Genomic DNA, 20,216 nt, shown 5'->3' on the forward strand with positions numbered 1-20,216 from the left:
AATTTCTCAATTCAATTAACTAACTCTTCTTTCTTTCTTTCTCTCTCTCTCTCTCAGGACGAAAACGACGAAGACGACGAACAAAAACCAATCCTCGAACAAGATCCAAATCAACAACTACGGAAAGACGAAATTTGGAACCGTTGGATAGTTTTCTCACCGGACAAAATAAAAAAACCTTCCGATTACAAAGCGAAATCATCTTCGAATTCAAACCCTAGCAGAAACAAACCGTGCTGTTTCTGCATTGGTCATGAAGATCAATCAACGGTTGAGATCTTTCGTGTTCCATCTGATGATCCTAATTGGAAGATTCGTGTTGTTCATAATCCTTACCCCGCTCTTTCGAGGAATTTTCCGGAGTTTGGTGATGGTGTTAATGGTAATGTTTTGGATGGGTTTGGGATTCATGACGTTGTTATTGAAAGTCCGGTTCATTCTGATCAGTTGTCGGATTTGTCTCCGAAAGAAATCGGAGATATTTTCGTTGCTTTCGTTGATAGAATTCGAGAATTGGTTCACCTTGACTCTATCAAATACATTCAGGTTCGATTTCGTGGATTTTTTCTCTTTTTAAATTTTGAATTTAGTCGTTTTTTTAGGAGAATAGGTAATTTTAGAGTAGTGAAACTGAAATTGTGTAGTTAGTGTTATCAGTCGTTGTCTATGAAGCACTAACATTGATACATAGACACCGGTAATGATTTAAGAAAATTGAATGCAACTTTATGTTTATAGTTGTTTCAAATTTTTGAATTAAATTATAGAAACTTTTACTTTAAGGTTAACAATAGTTGTTTTATAGGAGAATAGGTGATTTGAGAGTAGTGAAACTGAAATTGTCTTGTTGGTGATATTAGTTATCTATGAAGTACTAACACAGACACTGAACATGATAGTGATAGGTAGACAATGGTAATGATTTAAGAAAATATAAGTTATTGAATGTAACTTTGTGTCAATGTACTTGTTTAAAAATTTTGAATTTAGTTGAAGAAACTTTCATTTTAAGTTTAAGAATAGTTGTTTCATAGTAGAATAGGTAATTTGAGAGTATTGAAACTGAAATTGTTGAGTTGGTTACATTAGTTGTTATGCACTTGATAGGTAAACCCTATTAGGTTGGTTTAGTGGAAGTGTTGTTAATTGCTCGGAAAATAGTGGTTTGCTTAAATTCCGCTATGCTACTGTACTATAGCGCCGCTATTTGGCAACTTTTTGTACTAAATAGAATATTGCAAAACAATATTGATTTGTTTAAATCTAGGTAGTAAATCCCAACGTTTCCCGACGAGATCCCGTTGTCCCAGTGCGGTACAGTATTTGACAGCGTGAAACAAGATCCCGACGAGATCTGGGCGAGATCTCGTTATCCCGGCGTAGTTAATCTCAACGTTTCCTAGCGAGATCCCGCTATTATTTCTTCCTTCTTTGTTTTATTGTTTCTACTTTCCCCTACGAAGAAAAAGAAGTAGAATATGCTAATGAAGATGATGTTTATCTTTGATTCTTATGCTAGAACATGCATTTGAGTTTTAATATTTAGTTATTTTATTACTGTGTTAAAGACTTCTATATGCATCATCTTTATTTCCTTGACTTTTGTTGGTATTTCAATGTATGTTTTGACTAAAAGTAAGACTTGTAGATTCTTATTACTAATTTATGAATCTTTCAGAGTTTGAGTCATTTGTTAATTTTGCATTAAATATAGGTTTATATAATATTATTCATGTAATTTGTTCAAAAAAATAGCAATTATCCTGCCTATCCCACTTTTGGGGTTGGCCGCGACGCACCGCTATCTAGGATTAACTACCTAGGTTTAAATTCTACTAAACTATAGTGCTGCTATTTGACAACACCGGTGGAAGCATGTTAGATATGCAAGTAGGAAGAATGTGTGGTGTCATACACCTAAGCGATAATGTTTACCATTGTTGCTTTGTCCGCCTCAAAAAAGGTTGACACTGGTAGGAAGAAGATATATGTTAATTTCATAAGAAAATGCATTTGATATGTAATAAACGTTTTATGTTTGATGTGTGATAATTTTGCATTTCAAAGGCTAATGTGATGTTTTTATTGTTATTTGTTTAGAAATCCTGCCTATGTTAGCTTTGCTATACATAGCCGGTCCCAAGCCCGGATAAAAGGAGAGGGTTGTTTTAGGTAGTTGACAACAAGTGTAAAATTTAGTGGACTCTCAATTACATGGATCAAATCTCTACTTAGTGAGATAAAGTTTGGTTGTTGGTTGTTGTTGTCTATGTGATCAATTTACATTTTGAAGGCTAATGTGATATCTTGAATTATAAGAGAATGTTAATGTGAGAGTAGTGATATTTTTTCTTGTTGATACTAGTTCTTATGCGCTCTGCGATGAGGTTCGCGTAATGGAACAATGGTAGCTCTGTAAGTATGAAGATGGTGTGCAGAGTTATTTCTTAATGGGAGGTCTTTGGTTTGATCCTTTGAATAATAAGTCATATAGGGAGATGTCAAACCCTGTTGCTCTGTCCATCTCGAACAAGATTAACTTTGGTAGGAGAGTATATGTTGATATAAGTAGTTATAATGCACCAGATACGATGATACATTATGTATGTGTGATCATTTTTAAATGCTAATGTGATAATTTTGATGTAAGGCTTCAATATAAGCTTGGTTATATGCTCATCCCTGAAAGAAGAGATTATCAAGGTAGTTCATAAAATAGGTAATTTCTTAGCCAAGTTCCTCTTTGGACTATTTGACGAGCAAAACGTAAATTCCTGGTTTGAGATTGAAATTCATTTTGAACTCTTACTGATTCATGAGTGAAAAAAAATAATATGTAGTAACATTATCTTTTTAAGCTTTCAAATAAACGAATTACATGATTCACTATTTATTCCGTTTTAACTCTTTGGGGTCTTGTTCGACAAGCTTTTCTTTTTCTTCAAAGGGCATGTGGGATTGAATCTTTTTGGTGGCATCACGGGTTGTGTTATAATTTGTATGGGGATTGGCGCTGTCACTTTGAAAGTAGGAAGTTACTTTCTTCTTCATGTCCTGTTTTGTCGCTTTTAAATTTCATATTCATTTCATTTGACTAGATGTGTGCTTTCTATGTAGCATTAATCATTGTGTTAATAGTTTGGCGTTAAGATATACATTTTAGCCTATTTGCAGTGAGCTATGACTTCTAATCTGAACATCTTATAATTGTTATTTTACTTTGGGTAAATGAGAGCAACTGAGCAATTAAACGGTGTTGCTTGGATGCTTCACATCATTTACTATAATCTATTTACTTTTATTGTTTAAATTATCATTTTCTACAATAACATTTAGTCATTTATAATTGCAATTAAGTTAGTCTTGATTATTATACTGCATAAATATGTTATTACCGTTGTCTTCTACTTGCACCTGTTTCATGTGATTGTCACGTATAAACTTGATTTTATTAATCTTTGAAGGTGTTTAAGAACCACGGTGTTGCTGCGGGTGCATCAATGAGTCATTCTCATAGTCAAATGCTGGCCCTGCCACTTATTCCACCTAGTGTTTCTGCTCGTCTTGGAAGTATGAAGGAGTTTTTTTTACAGACAGGGAAATGCTGTATTTGTGATATTCAACGTGAGGATCTTTTGATTGATTCATCTACCTACTTCTTTTCATTGGTTCCTTTTGCCGCTTCATTTCCTTTTGAGATATGGATTGTTCCCCGGCATCACTCTGCTCATTTCCATGAGTTGGATGTTGAAATGGTAACACTTAGTTCTTTGCAATTTCCTATTTATGATGAAATGCAAAATATCTAGTTTGATTTTAATGAAATGCATCTCATATCATACATGGATTAAAAAGGCTTTATTTTAGTTGTTTTGGGAGACTTGTAGATGATTGTTAGATGCTAGATCTTTTATAGTATTATAAAGTGGTGTTAACTGTCATGATATTTTAGAATATAATTGTGTTATATGCGGTACCTTAATCTGTTAATCATATGAGATTGGACACAAATTTTTCTTAGGAATTATATTACAGCACGATGATGCCAAGTTCTAATTGTCCTGTGCCTTAAAATATAAAACTGAATAACAAATGCCTGTCACATCTGCTTTTTGTGTGGTAAACCTGGTTGGTGTTTTGTCTGTGTTTCTCAAATGCAATATTTATGAAAACAAACTACAAATCTAATTCTATTCTTAACAATTTATTATTCAAAGTTTAAGTTAACCATCAAAATCCATCAAAGACTTAAATCATAAACCAAGCTTTTGTCTAAACAATGAAAACATTCTGCCATCTAGGTGTATCATAAATATGTCAATGTTAGGGGATATGCTTAGTGAGCCGCGACAGTGACCAAGAGTGTGATGGAGTGATTGAACCGTGAAACACAAAATACAAAAACTGAAAAGTACAACTAAACGGCAGCATAAAACTGCTGGTTTGGACTTGAGAAGACCTTTGTGTTTACTGTTACCGATAGCTTGAGCTATTGCTATAACCTATAAGTTGTGGACTTCACAATGCTATTGGTTTAGCGTAACAAGTTCCTTCTTGTATTGCTAAGAATGCACTATTGAACATTATTTACCAACTATATACATATGTGGTAATTTCTCCAATTTTGGGTTTATTTTCAGATGGTTGACCATTATATCTTGACAATTATTTTACAGGCAGTTGATCTTGGAGGTTTGTTGAAACAAATACTTAGGAAAATGTCTTTTCAATTGAACAATCCAGCATTCAACTTTATGATTCACACTAGTCCCCTGCATGGTAATGAGTCAGAATTTGCATACAGTCATTGGTTCATACAGATAGTACCTCATCTAATTGCAACAACGGGTTTTGAGCTTGGAACTGGGTGTTACATAAATCCTGTTTTCCCTGAGGATGCTGCAAAGATTCTAAGAGAAGTTAATGTTCCGCTGTTTGCACACGAAAGGTATAAAATATACTTGGTGACCGAATTTCACTCTTGTATGCTGATAAAATATTTATTTGTTTATTTGTTTCGGTTTATGATAAGTTCTTTGTGCCAGCTTAGGTGCGGCGAGACTAAGTCCCTCTTTAGGTGCATTTGAGAGAATTGATTGTCCTAAGTTCTTTGAAACCAAATAATAAAATGGATACTATTTTTTGCTATTTATATATTCCATATTGCTAATTATAATTTTACCATCTTGATTGTAATATAGAGGATCATTTTGACATGTAATATTGTTCCTTCCTCCTTGTTGAACTATCCATTTTGACATGTAGCCTAGATTCTTACAGAATTTAAATTCCAAAAGCTTAATAAGTGTTATATGGGTTTGGAATTTAAATTCTGTTCAAAATTTGGGTTTTTGGATTTTTTTTTGCATAGTTTTGTAATTTAGTTTCTGATAGTTTATCTTGTAGAACATTTTGGAATTTAAATTTCTGAAACATACTATTTATATTAAGGTTGTGTATTGTGGGATATTTACAGGCGTACTGTGGGTTTTTCACCTCCAAGTAAGATTGTGGATTATAGTGATGCATTCGCCACTAAAGAGGTAATTGAGTTCTAAATTATTATTATTATTATTATTATTATTATTATTATTATTATTATTTATGTTATGACTATGTAAACAATATAATTTTATTATTATATTTTATTGTTAGGTGTTTCCTACTCGAGAATATCTATTGAATTGGGCTCGAGCCATTGGGAGAGAGAATGGATTTACTGTTATTATTCAGAGATCAGACACTGGTGGTATAGGGAAGAAGATAGGAAGGAAAACAACCGTCATTTTGGGTTGCGAAAGAAGCGGAAAGTATAGACAATACAAGGATGCATTAGCTCGCAAGACTGGAACTAAGAAATGTGGGTGTCCATTCAGATTACGAGGAAGGCCCGTAAGAAATGGTGACGGATGGAAAGTGAACGTCGTTTGTGGGTTTCACAACCATGAAGTAATTGAAACGGTTATAGGGAGTACATACGCCGGTCGATTAAGTGGCGAAGAGAAGTCTTTGGTCGATGATTTGACAAAGAACATGGTAAAACCGAAAGACATATTACAAACATTGAAAGAACGTAATGAAGAGAATCTCACTTCTATCAAGCAGATTTATAATGTGCGTCAAGCATTAAAACGTTCTAGAATAGAAATGGAACATTCAGCATAGATATTACTGTGAATTGATTGTACTGCATTCAACATTTGTATTACTTTTCATTTTTTTATTCTGAAAAGTACTTTCGATTATTGTCATGATTACTGCTGTCAATATTTCAACTTTAAAATCGAGTTTCTAATAAACTGTTGAATAAAATCAAATTTCAAAGTATGAATTTACAAGTAAAAAGAGTTCAACAAGGTATTAGAAATATGACTTATCAACATTAGCTTTCTCAAACAGAAATAATTAAAAAACACTTTCAACTCAACTTACTTTTAAAGAAATTACTTTACAAATAGAGTAAATAATGTACCAAATTCACTTTTCATTAACAAAGTATGTTTAGTAGGGGTGACCAAATGGGATAAGTTCACAGGGCCCACATGCTTACATGTTATTTTAGGAGTTCATATGAGTTTTTTGAATTTACCATTTAAGTTGATATGTTTTGTTTAATCTTCTAAAATTAAATTTGTCAGGGATGGGTCAGGTTTTTTATTGACAAGTCAACTCGCGAGCTTGTCAATCTCTAAAGGAGTGTGATGGAAATTTCAATCTATGTAAGTAAATTGATTCATCTTGTCCATGTTTTAAACGAGTTGATGACAAAATAGTTAAAAATATGGTGGTTTGTTCTGTTTTGTCATCCTTAATTTATAATTTTAATTGAATTGTTCTGTTTTGTCACTCTTAATTTATAATTTTGTTTTTATAACCAATGTAAATTGGTCAAGTTGGCAAATATTCAACTTAGATTTTATAAGGATTGAATTAAAATCATGTGTTGTGGATGTGAAGATGTTTTTGGTGACATTATGCAAGAACATCTATATATGTAATATGCACTATTTGAACCTTCCCTAGGTGTTTGGTTGACGTAGATAGAGGGAAGAGAACAAAATTCCTCCCAAACTTCTATTTTTTTTCTCTTCTATTTTTTTTCTCTCACAATTTTGGATGATGTGGAGGAGAGATAAAAGTGACTAAATACTCATAAATAATTTAATATCAATCTCATCTCTCACGAATCTAATAGAGATTTAATTAAAATATATTTTCTTTTATTCTCTTATTTATTATTTTTTAGTCTTAAATAAGAGAAAGAGAATAAATAGATTTTAATTAAACATAACTCTATTATTCTCCTTACCTCTTCTCTCCTTTCATTAAAATCTCATATAAACTCTAATTTTGATTAGAGGTATCAAAATGGACTACTAGTTCAAGTACGTAGCCGATGGTTTTAGGTTAGCCTAAAAACATTAATAAGTATAGTTTACAAATTTTTTCATTAATATTATATATGCTAATATAAAAGTATTAGTAAAAAAATGAGAAAATACTGATTATAGTTTTGTGAATTACTTTTGAGTTATTAATGCGGATTGATGTATAGTACCTAATCTAAATTAGATAAACTTATAACATTATAACATGTTCAAAACAAAGAGTCCTTTTATTAATCCAACACAAAATTTGATGCAGTTCAAGTCTATTTTTTCACATTATTTCATTTAGACTAATCCATTTTAACAGCTGTGATATGGGTGACTGAGATTCAATTCATCTGTATTTTTTTTTTATATAAATTAATATATTTTCTTTTAATAAAAATAAATAAATAATTTTCTTTTTATAAAAATATAGTTGTTTATTTTCATTTTTTGTATGGGTTAAATCTCTTGAATAGTCGCTGGCTTCTTCTTCCAAAACCCCAACTCTTACGGTGCTAGCGGCGACTGCTTATTTTTCCTCCAACTTTCTCTCTCTCTCTCTCTCTATCTCTCTCTCATCATCTACATCGTTGATTTCATCATGTCAACCGCTACTTCTTCACCAGACACTACTCGTATCCTTTTTCCCTTTTTCTTTCACACTTTTCAATTTTTCCTCACTCAATTTCATTTTTTTTTTTTTTATGTTCTATGCTTCTTGATGCTTCTGTTTTGGTTAATTGATTTATTGAATTTTGCTCATATAGTTCATACCTATGTAATTCAACTTTTAATCGCTTTTTATTGGTTTCTTTTATGTCTTCTTTCTCTGATTAATTTGTTTATCGTCAATTTTAATATGTTAAAGGTATCGTGTGATTTTCATGATTAATTTAATTTCATGAAATATTTATGTGTGTGTTATTGATTCAAGTGTAATTAAGGTTTTAAATTACGGTCAAATATGACTGATGCATATGCAATTGTAGTTACAAATTTCGATGTGATTGTGGATACATAGTTGCTTTGTGTTTTTTAAAGATTTGGTTGCAGTTGCAGCTGTTGGTTACAAAAAATCCCAATAACCTTGATATTGTTGTTGTGGTAATTGTGGTTGCTTTCAAAAAATTTATAACTATGACCTAATTTAGTGTGTGCTGAGTTTTTCAGATTTTTTGGTGGCTTTGTAATTCCTTTTCATTTTGTTTGTTGCTAGTGTTTCTTTTTTGTTTGTGAAATGGTTATTTCAATTGTAAATGTTTCTCCTTTACCTTTTATTTTTTTCTTTTAGGAATATTTATGTATGTATATATGTGTGCATGTATGTGTATAGTGCTGTCAAATAGCGGCTATAGCACTATTGTATAGTGGAATTTTAACAAATTGTTATTGTTCTACGAAATATTATTTAGTATAAAGTGTTGTCAAATAACATAGAAACGATATAGCACTACAGGGTAGCAGAATTTGAAGCTTTGAACAAACAGACTATTTTCTATGTCTTGTAATTGACAAGTTGGTGTCTGAATGTCTGTCCAAATATTTTGGCATCTACTCCATCAATAGCTTGTCTGTAAATTTTACTATAGGGTATATTTGTGATTGAGCTGCTTGAATTTTTTTCTTTTTCTTGTCATTTTTTATCTACTCTGTTGTTTGATGCAAGTGTATTTTTAATGCCTGTGCTTGTGAATTGATTCTTTCAATGAAAAAAATGGATTTCCTTTACCTTTATTGTTATAGAAGCTGCAGATTTACTAACGAATTTGTCCTTGGGTTCTGAGACCAGGACCATCGCAGCTCCTGTGCCTACAAAGAAGGTGAGGAGTATACTATAACATTTGTTTGTTTGGAATTACAGCTTGTTAATTGTTTCTTATAATCTATTCCTATGCAATTGCAGCTCCTATTAATTGATTCTTATAATCTATTTCTATGCACAGAGTGGACATGGTCCATCTAATGAAGTGTCGAAGCCATTCAATCCAAATGCAAGTTTTGTTCCAAATGGACACCCTTCTAACCCTTCTACTGGATACTATTATGGAGGTAAGGTAAGCTGTTATGACTTAAGTGGATAATGTGATGATTGTTTATTTGTGAACTTTCTATTTCTCCTGGAAAAAATGATGTGGTTATGGAAGTGTTTACAACTACAGGCTATGATGGGCAAGGTGATTGGAATGTTTATCCCAGTTATGTGAATGTTAATGGAGGGATGACACAAGTATGTACTTCTTATTCTGGTTACTAGAATTCTTGATAATTGCATGCATATATTTTAATTCTTAATAATTTTGGATTGTTTTCAAAATTGTGTTGGGAACAAGGTTAAGTAAGGTCTAATGGGCGCTGGGTAATTTGTATCATATATTGTTCTGAGCAAGAACACAGTCCAGGTCATCGGAACCCACAGAGCTATAGAAAACCCTAATAGCGGCTAACCTAGTACTTTAGAATATGTGTAAAAGTCTGTCTTGTCCAACCTTTAGCTTATATAGTGGTCCTATTTCTAGTGTTGGGCTCCTTCTCTGCCCTAGACCCAACCCTAATTTGGGTGTGTGGTCCCACCAAATAGTACTTGTACCTGCTAATGATTGGAATGGTACAGTTTGGGAATATGCATACTATGGCGCATAAAATCGGTTGGCCCAGTCTGAGCTGGCTCTGTTTCTCTTCGGTCAGTCGTCTGCTCCTGTGAGCTAGCGCACCCAAACATCGTCTTGTTTGACACTGAGTTGGTGTTGGTCGTTTCTAATTACTATTCGAGGTCGGTCATGTAGTTAAATAGATTCCTACCAAACATAGCCTCCAAGTGTCAAGGCCGAAGGGCACAGGCGCTTAAGATGACCAAATGACTCAATTTGTGCCCTTAAGATGACCGAATGACCCAATAGATTGGTACCGAATATATATTGACTTCAAAATTAAATGATGAGGATGGTTGTTTATTACTTTGTAAAATCATGATTGATTGCTTTTTGAAGGTTCAAATAACATTTAAAGTTTGTGTACCAGTATAACATATGTTTGTATTCTGTTTCGAATTTTTAAATTTCAAATCACAGTGCATTATTTGTGATCTCTTTTTCTTGATGATCATTCGTGGTAATTTTAGCAACTTCCTCCAAGATTAGCACTCAACTTCCACACGATTACTGTCTAGGAAATTATACTTCCTTTACTGTGTTGTTATTATGAGGTTTTTGCGTAAACTAGGTGAGTTATGACTTATGAATGATATCTCAAAGCAAAGAAAGACATACCACATACCAGTACATAAAGAAAGGGGTGTGGATGTAATTACCCAAACAAGAAGGCCGTGAGGTTAATAAGCACGATCCTCTAGGGCTGTATCAGCCCTAATTATTTCCTGTGTACCAATTTCTTATAAGTGTAGTTTATTATCTTCTTCATCCTTGTATCGTTGATAATATGATTTGCTTATGACCATTTTTTATGCAATGAAATATAATTTATCTGACTTGTTGAATCCTAGAGCAATCTTAACCAGGTTTTGTTTAATGAACTGACTAGCAGGGAGTTTTTGGAGATGGTAGTTCTTACGTGTACCCTCAAGGTTATAGTTATGCACCATATGGATCCTATCCATCACCCAGCTCTTCTCCATCCATTCCACATGATGATAAGCTCTATGGGCTGCAACAGTACCAGTATCCTTCTCCTTATTATCAATCTCCAGCTTCTTCTGCTAATGGGACATTTGGTGCTAACAAAATCAATGTTCATGAAGGGAAAACATCAACTGCTGTTACTGCTGGACATGTCCCTCCATCAGTTCTGAATAAAGGAAGCACCACTACTGTGACCAATGGAAACTTTACAAGTAACAATGGTTCCCAGCATTCTTCATTAAATTCAAATGATTCTTATCAAAGGGCTGGCTTTCCTTCGTATGTTCCTTTGTCCGGATATCAAGATCCAAGAATCGGCACTCATGGGACTCAACCATCATACCCTTCGGATCCCTTATTATTTTCTGATAGGCAGTCTAAACATGGAGGAAAATATGGATTATCTTCACCTATGCCTCGCAAAGAGTTTTCCTCTCAAAGGAATACAACTTTTCCCCAGCCACCTCCACAATTCACGGTATGTTAATTCCGTCATCTTCCCACTTCTTGCTTTCCTAACCTTTTGGCAAAGGATCTAAGTACTTGCATACATTTATTTTCCCCTTTACAACTTCAGCTTGATTGCATGATTACTTCTCTTTTGTATGATATAGTTTCCTTATATAAAGTTATCCAGAAAATTGATTGTATTATCCTTCAACCAACTTTCCATTTATATATTAATTTTTCATCATATTTGATTCTGGGTATGACTATTGATGTGGTGATACACATTTTGATCATTTCCACATATTTATCCAAGTACATGCGCAAGATTCATTGTATTCATTACCTATCCTACGGTAGAGTAGGTAGTGTAGTTCCATCTTTGTTCGTGCGCAATATTTTTGTTTCTATTAGTAGATAACATTCAAAATTCACATTTGATATTGTTCCTGGGTTGCAGAACTTGCATGGTTCCATGCATTCATCTGGAATGGGACTGGTTTCTGGATATGGTAACGGGATGTATCCAAGCAACACGATGTACAACCAATATGGAAACACCTACAGAGCTAGTTCAAATTTTGGATCTACTGCGTATGGATCCAGAACAAGTTCTTTTGATAACAGGCATAAAGGCACAAGTTATGGTCGTGGTTTTGACCATGTCAAAAGAAACATCGATGGCTTTGGTGAGCTGAACAAGGGACCGAGAGCTTCCAATAGTTCTGATGATAAAAATGCCAAAAGCCTGGGACCTGTCACATTATTACTCAAGGGACAGGACCTTCCTATCAAGAGTGATAATAATAATAAAGAAGTGCCTCAAGTTCCCAACAAGCAACAATACAATGGGGAAGATTTATCTGAGAATTATTCTGATGCAAAGTTTTTTGTCATAAAATCTTATAGCGAGGATGATATTCATAAAAGTATGAAATATAGCGTGTGGACAAGCACCCCTAATGGCAACAAGAAGCTAGATGCTGCATATCAGGAAGCCAAAGAAAAGCCTGGTGACTGTCCCATATTTTTGCTATTTTCGGTGAGTTAGCAACTCGATGCTGTATTTTGTTGGAAATTACTATTACATTTTCTTGGTTTTACCACAAGCCTTACTTTTTGCCTCATGATATTTTGTTACAGGTCAATACTAGTGGCCAATTTGTTGGTTTAGCAGAAATGGTGAGTCCAGTTGATTTCGACAGAACCTTAGAGTATTGGCAGCAGGACAGGTGGACTGGTTGCTTTTCTGTGAAGTGGCATATCATAAAGGATATCCCAAATAATGTGTTGAGACACATAACACTTGAAAACAATGAAAACAAGCCTGTTACAAACAGTAGGGACACTCAGGAGGTATATTCACTGAGAAGCTTGTTTAGTTCCCCCATGAACCCCTTTCAACAAACGATGCTTAACTATATATATATATATATATATACACACTTGTGCAGGTCAAGTTTGAGAAGGGTATTCACATTCTCAAAATTTTCAAAGAGCATTCAAGCAAAACATGCATCCTGGATGATTTTGGATTTTACGAGGCTCGTGAAAAGACGATGCAGGATAAAAAGAAAAAGGAACAACCGTTCCCAAAACAGGTAGCATACGCCTGCATAATTACTTGTTCCATTTCTTATGATGCACTTCCTTAATTGGGTATACTAGGATACATTGAAAAACATGTCATTTGATTGACCTCTCCTTTTGATTAATCATATCAAATACGTTGTTCAACTACAGGTCACCAAGTCCAATGATTTAGCCACTACTGGAACAGCTTTATTGCCCAAGTCTAATGATGGAACCTTGACGAATGAACCAGCAGTTATTGCAGATGCAGCAGGAAGAAACGAGAAGCTTGTAGAAGTGAATGAATCTACTCCACTCACTCAACCATCAGCAGACTCTTCAAATGGCTGCTAAACCAGCGACAATGTCAGGCAGTAGATTGTGATTTTCAAATCCCCCCTACCTTTATCGTTGTTTCGTGGCTTCTTTTAGTTATGGAGAAAGTTTTGGTGTTTTCATTATGCTTTACCTAGCTTATTTGACCTTAATCTTGTAGTGGAGTATATCAGTTTAGCTTTTTCTTAGCTAGTCAAATATATGGCAGTATTGATATTTGTGTGTGTGAGTGGCAAGAATCTATATTACATACATATTTTACTATGATGTTAGTATTGGTATTTTTCATTCTGTTTGATTTTGGATAGAAAGCCATTGTCAGGGCTATCAAATCTCTCTTTGAATGTGGTCATACTTCATACCTTTTAAAAACAATATTAGTTTTTGTTGGATCTGGTGGTTTATGTTATACATTTTTCCATGTCCCTTTGTATTTCAATAGTTATTTTGCTGGGTGTTTCATGATTTACGTATAGATATTCTTTTACCGTTGTGGTTTGAAGATGCAATTAGATCCAACAGTTTTGTATTGACTGCAGCATTGCAAAGAGTTATAATGTCAAAAAGTGGTGTTATTGGTGGACTATGATCTAACACCAAGGAGGCTATTTAATATCCCACACAGGGGCGGACCATCTCTAGAGTAGAGAGGTGCTATGGTACCCCAAATTTTATTCTTTTAAATATATATTGACAGGGAGTAATTTATCTATATGTTAAATGGTTTCTATATGTTGTTAAACTACATCTGGTGGTGTAGTGGGAAGTGTCTTTAATAAAAAAAATTAGACTTAGGCTATTTTTAAAGCTTATTTATTTAAATGGGTCAGGTTCAGACTTATAAAAAAGTCTACTATGCCTTATAGGTCGGTCTATATATATTTTATTATTTATTAATGTTATTTTTTTTTTATTATATTAATAATATTATTTCTTATTTTAAATTTTATTAATTAAGCAATTATTCAGTAGTTATTTCATATTTGGTAGCGATTTCATATTTAGTAGTCGTTCAATTAGTCGATCACTCAGCAGGCGTTTCATATTTGTATGAGAAGTAATAATGGATGCGTTTGTTTTAGAAAAAAAAAATATATTCTTTGAAACTAAAAATTATTTTTTGAGTTTAAATGATGTTTGTTTTAGATTTTTTAAAAATTGTTAGAAAAATTATTTTTTGTTTAATATATATATATATATATATTGATATTGATATGTGGAGAGTATCATGTGGTATGAGTAGAGTATTTAAATGTTATAATGTGAATAAAACTTTTAAAAATGTCAAATAAAAAAAAAAACCTATGATAGGCCGTAGGTCAGACTTAAGCCTAAAAGTTAATCGTAAGTCAGGCTGGGTCAGACCTTTCAAAGTCTGACCTGACCTATTCTCACCCCAATTTATAGAATGTGGTTTTCACACGTATTTTCAATGAAATTTTTATTGACTTGAATTAATGAATGTCATTTTTTAAGTAAAAAATAAATAAATTTTAATGAATTATTTATTATAATGTTTATTTGATTGAATTTTGTTTTGATCGATTGAATGAACAAATATCGTTTTGTTAACACAAATATTTGGTTGAATTTTGTTTGATTATTTACAAAGATTTTTTTATTTTTGTTTTGTATTCTTATTTTTCTCTCTTCCCTTCATTTATGTCCTCTCCTTTATTCCTTTTCTCATTTCCTTTATAGACTGTGTCAACACTATAGTTTGATATTTTTTAAATGTGATATTATTGTAATAGTCTTTTAATGTAAAATTACAAAGATTAATTCAAATATATATTTTATTAGTCATTTTAATTTTTAAATGTGTCTTTAGATAGTTAATTTAGTCTTTTAAATATATTTTTTAGTCAATTTGATCTACAAAATAAAATAAATTGCTTACAAAAGACATATTTGATGTGTTTGTACTTTTAGTGATAACAAAATACATATTTAAGAGCAAAAATGGATATTTACTCTTTTTATTATTAAAGATGTGAGATATATGATGATATATACAATCATCAAATTTTTTGTCTCCTTCTTAGTTATCTCTCATTTGTTCTTTAATGCATTTACATATCTCTCTTATTTATTCATAACACAAGTAAATTATTATTTTCACTTAATTGCAATTTTAGTTTTTTTATTTATACTGATTCACGAAATTGGTCCTCTTATTTTAAAAGTCGACAGTTTTGATTCATTCATCTGATTTTTTAATAAAAAAATGATGATGTGAGATGTTTTAAATAACGTGACATGTAATAATGATGTAGAGTGATTAACATATGTGAAATAGAAATAAAACGCCGTGAAAACTTAAATTTCATTTTTGAATTTTTTTTTATATTTTTAATTTAATTAATAACATATGAATAACTAATACATCTAAATAGTTATATATCATAAAATTGTATGTCACGTTATTTAAAATATATTGAATCATCATTTTTTTTAGTTCAAGAATTTGATAGACCAAAACTATCGACTTTTAAAATAGAGAGATAAATTCAATGAATTAGTATAAATATAAGAATCAAAATTACAATTATGTCTATTATTTTTTAAGTCTTATTTCTATAAATATATGGCTCTTTTCCGTAACACAAATAAAATTATTGTTTTTTATATCTTATTTCTATAGAAATATTAACTATGTTTTTTAGATCTTATTTCTATAGAAATATTAGCTATGATTTTGCTCTTAACGTCCATTCAAATAATACTTAAAAAAAAAAACATTATAAAGACAATGTAAATTGTAATAATGGTCTTTTAAAACAAAAATGAGTTCATAATCATCTATCTATATATATATAACATTCAAAGTTTAACCTAAATATTAACAAGAACTAATATAACTTTAAATATCTTAAGATAATAATTTTGATTTACATTTTTTTATTCAATTATTATTTCTTTTCATTCACTCTTATAACTCTAAGTGTTTGTTAAATATACAAAAGATTATTTGAAATCTTACAATTTTATAATTTTCTTTTCAAATTTTACTAATTTTTATATTAATCTATTAAACTACAAACTTCAAATCTTAATTATAAAAGTCTTTTGCAAAATCTTATAAGTCATTTAAATTCTTACATTGTCTACTAACAGTAACACTATTTTTTTTATAATATTTTAAAATTCTAATTCAGTACACCTCAAAATTTAAGGTTAACTCTAAAAAACATCTTGAAAAAAAATAATCTCTCAAAATCAAATAAAATGATGCCATGATATGAATGCTAATTTTTCATCAACAAAATTTTAATTATATATATATATATATATATATATATTAAAATTAAAATAATATTAAGATTATTTTATTGTATTTTCCTCTCACTTTCTTCAAGAGCTTCCGGCTTATATGAATATGAATACATGAAAAGAATGACTGTGTCAAAGTCACACTGAGTGAGTGTAATAACCATCAAATTTTTCAAATCTCCAATTTATCTGTTTTAGGGTTAGGGTTAGGGTTCGTCATTCCAACAAAATGGGTTTCAACATTCAATCCTACGGTATGCAATCGATGCTCAAGGAAGGTCACAAACACCTTTCTGGTCTCGACGAAGCTGTTCTCAAGAACATCGATGCTTGCAAACAACTTTCAATAATCACTCGAACTTCTCTTGGCCCAAATGGTACTTGTAGTAGTAGTAGTAACAATCATTTTCACCATTTCTTTGTTTTTTGTTTGCAGTTTTATGTTCATCCCTACTGAATATTTTTATCTTTCAGATTCAAAAAGTTTAGATTTTTCATTTTGCATTATCTTTATGTCGATCTAGTGGTTAGAGTTATTTTAGTTCATATGAAAAAATAGTTGTGAATTGAAAAAAAATAGTTTATTGAACATTTAACTTTTAGATTCAAAAAGTTTAGATTTTTCGTTTTGGGTATCCTTGATTATGCATCTTTATGTTGATCTAGTGCTTAGAATTATTTTATGAAAAATTATTGTGAATTGAAAAAGTGGTAGTTTTTATTTATTTTAGTTTTTTCTTCATTTATGAAGAGAATTTGGGATCTATAAAGGTTTTTACTTGTTCATGAGTGGATTATTTAGAGCATTGTGTTTGCAAGAGAAAGGTTAATTTGGAGTGGCTAGATTTAGAATGGTGCTTTTTTGTTGGTGAACTTATGCGTTGTTTTTCCTGATTTAGGTATGAATAATGTTGATCTAGTGCTTACAGTTATTTTAGTTCATATGAAAAATTTTGTGAATTGGAAAAAAATACAGTAATTCTTTTTTATTTATTTAGTTTTTTTTATTAATTTATGAAGATAATTTGGGATCTATGAATTTTTTTGCTTTTTCATGAGTGGATGAATTGTTTTTTTAGGGTATTGTGTTTGCAAGAGAAAGTGATTTTGGAGTGGCTAGATTTAGAATGGTGTTGTTTGTGGTGGAGTTAATGTGTTGTTTGTTCTTATTTAGGTATGAATAAGATGGTTATAAATCATTTGGACAAGCTTTTTGTCACAAATGATGCAGCGACGATTGTGAATGAACTTGAAGTTCAGCACCCTGCTGCCAAAATTTTGGTTTTGGCTAGTAAGGCTCAACAAGAGGAAATTGGGGATGGAGCAAATTTGACTATTTCGTTTGCTGGGGAGCTATTACAAGGCGCAGAGGAACTTATTAGGATGGGTTTGCACCCGAGTGAGATCATCAGTGGATATACTAAAGCAATCAATAAGGTTTGTTAGTTTTCTGATGAGAGCCTCAGTAATGACTCATGAGTGTTGTCAAATAGCGGCCTAACAGCGCTGTAGTACTACAGCGTAGCGAAATTTGAATAAATCACTAGTGTTCTATGATACACTATTTATTACAAATTGTTGTCAAATAATGGATATGGTAGCGCTATAGCACTGGAGCGTAGTGGAATTTGAACAGACAATTATTTTCTGCAATCTGCTATACACAACACTCACTCATCTTCAAATTTCATACTTCCTATCTCTCTCTAACTCCTTGTCATGTTTTAGACAGTTGAAATATTAGACGAACTGGTGGAGGAAGGCTCAGAGAACATGGATGTGCGTGATAAGGAACAAGTTATTTCCCGAATGAGAGCAGCAGTTGCTAGCAAGCAATTTGGTCAAGAGGATACCCTATGCTCACTTATTGCTGATGTGAGTATATCACTCATGCTTATCCCATTTTAATATGTTAAGATGCTTTGATAGCAGCAGTGTAAACATTGAACATTCTTTCTTTTGTTTGGAAAATACAGGCTTGCATCCAAGTTTGCCCAAAAAACCCTGCAAACTTTAATGTGGACAATGTTCGTGTTGCAAAGCTCTTGGGAGGTGGTTTGCATAACAGTGCAGTGGTTCCTGGAATGGTTTTGAGAACTGATGCTGTTGGGACTATAAAGCACACTGAAAATGCAAAGGTTAGATCTTTATACTTGCTGTTCTGTTAGACTGGGTATTATACAACTCCCTTGCTGGAATTCTTCATAATTTTGTATTTTTCTGATCCTTTATGCTGATGATTTAAAGCTTTATGATCTCATGATTGTTTGCACTATGTTGGTAGAGTTTATATAAAATAGATCATTTGATAAAGCTATATAATCTCAGGATTGCTTGCTTGCACTATTACTGAAATATTTCGTTAATGCTGTTTAAGGTTGCTGTATTTGCTGGTGGTGTTGATACTTCTGCAACCGAAACTAAAGGAACTGTCCTCATACATTCAGCTGAGCAGGTATAGCAAATTGACTATTGAATTTGAATATTTGATCATTATCTTTTCTCTTTTCAGTTTAACTGTTTGTAAAATTTATCTTGTTTTTGAGTAAGGAGGCCTATTGATTTGTGTTTGGTGGTATGAGCTTAAGGTCTACTCCCCTTCTGAAGTAAAGTTTAAAATGGGGTTTTGTGTTAGCATAGCAAAGCTATAAAATTTGATCCTAAACTTGTGTATCATTGTTTATTTACATAGTGATCACCTTCGTCCCTATTTATAAGCACCTTTAGCAGAGAGTAATTTATACAAAAATTGTATATTCTTGTCTTGTAGATTTTAGCAGGTAATTGTTTCCGTTGTTGCTATGTTCATTTTAGCAAGTCATGGTTTGTTTATTGTATCTACTCATTCTGCTTATTACTAAATATGTGAAGGCCCTAAAAGTCTGAAATACAATAATTTGGTTATTAGTTGATTCAAGTTGATAAAGAACTCAGGATGCTTTGAACTTTTAAAGTTATTTGATGATTTTGGTTATTGGGTTTGTTCTACTTGTTTTGATTGGTATAGCTAGAAAACTATTCAAAAACTGAAGAGGCGAAAGTAGAGGAGCTTGTCAAGGCAGTAGCAGATTCTGGTGCCAAAGTGATTGTCAGTGGTGGAGCAGTAGGAGAGATGGCTTTGCATTTTTGTGAACGTTACAAGTGTGTGCCGTTTTCTCCTTTTTAACTTTGTTTTAAATGTCCTATGTCAAATGCTATTGAATTACTTTTAATTAATATTGTCAATGGTTCTGTCAATTTGAAGTCATGGTTATGAGTACTCTTTATTTTCTAACTCTAATATTCCTCTGCTTGTAGGCTTATGGTTTTGAAAATCAGTTCAAAGTTTGAACTTCGTCGATTTTGCCGAACAACTGGTGCTGTCGCAATGGTTAGTGTTGTGCTTCTTCGGCTACATAGAGACTTTTAAACTTTTATCTAATCTATTGTATGATTATCTAACAGCTGAAACTTAGCCAACCAAATCCAGATGATCTTGGGTATGCTGATTCTGTTTCAGTCGAGGAAATTGGTGGCGCCAGGGTGAGTTAAAGGGATATTTCTCGGTTCCATCTTTTCCATGGTTTCTTTTTTTTTTTTT

At 32.1% G+C, this 20,216-nt stretch overlaps 3 protein-coding genes across 3 annotated transcripts in view; all 3 read left to right on the top strand.

The window, feature by feature from the left end:
- LOC101510106 (ADP-glucose phosphorylase-like) overlaps positions 1–6,251 on the top strand; it is a 6,603-nt gene extending 352 nt beyond the window's left edge. Inside the window, exons 2-6 of the mRNA XM_004489650.4 lie at positions 58–546; positions 3,465–3,755; positions 4,677–4,948; positions 5,477–5,543; positions 5,656–6,251. Of these exons, the coding sequence (XP_004489707.1) occupies positions 58–546; positions 3,465–3,755; positions 4,677–4,948; positions 5,477–5,543; positions 5,656–6,165 (1,629 nt within the window). The 3' untranslated portion in view covers positions 6,166–6,251. The remainder of the gene's footprint in view (positions 1–57; positions 547–3,464; positions 3,756–4,676; positions 4,949–5,476; positions 5,544–5,655) is intronic.
- A 1,565-nt stretch (positions 6,252–7,816) lies between these two features.
- LOC101510757 (YTH domain-containing protein ECT4-like) lies at positions 7,817–13,755 on the top strand. Its single transcript, XM_012712736.3, has 9 exons — positions 7,817–8,008; positions 9,117–9,193; positions 9,317–9,422; positions 9,533–9,600; positions 10,911–11,486; positions 11,916–12,497; positions 12,599–12,811; positions 12,910–13,056; positions 13,199–13,755. The coding sequence occupies exons 1-9, from the start codon at positions 7,975–7,977 to the stop codon at positions 13,379–13,381; spliced, it is 1,986 nt and encodes a 661-aa protein (XP_012568190.1). The 5' UTR covers positions 7,817–7,974; the 3' UTR covers positions 13,382–13,755.
- Positions 13,756–16,741: 2,986 nt separating this feature from the next.
- The window catches only part of LOC101511081 (T-complex protein 1 subunit theta-like), a 6,302-nt gene continuing 2,827 nt past the window's right edge, over positions 16,742–20,216 (top strand). Inside the window, exons 1-8 of the mRNA XM_004489652.4 lie at positions 16,742–17,013; positions 17,811–18,073; positions 18,365–18,511; positions 18,613–18,774; positions 19,014–19,091; positions 19,644–19,777; positions 19,934–20,006; positions 20,081–20,158. Coding sequence (XP_004489709.1) covers positions 16,866–17,013; positions 17,811–18,073; positions 18,365–18,511; positions 18,613–18,774; positions 19,014–19,091; positions 19,644–19,777; positions 19,934–20,006; positions 20,081–20,158 — 1,083 coding nt within the window. The 5' untranslated portion in view covers positions 16,742–16,865. The remainder of the gene's footprint in view (positions 17,014–17,810; positions 18,074–18,364; positions 18,512–18,612; positions 18,775–19,013; positions 19,092–19,643; positions 19,778–19,933; positions 20,007–20,080; positions 20,159–20,216) is intronic.

This window comes from Cicer arietinum, chromosome 2, assembly GCF_000331145.2.
Source record: "Cicer arietinum cultivar CDC Frontier isolate Library 1 chromosome 2, Cicar.CDCFrontier_v2.0, whole genome shotgun sequence".
Classification (NCBI taxonomy): Eukaryota; Viridiplantae; Streptophyta; class Magnoliopsida; order Fabales; family Fabaceae; genus Cicer; species Cicer arietinum.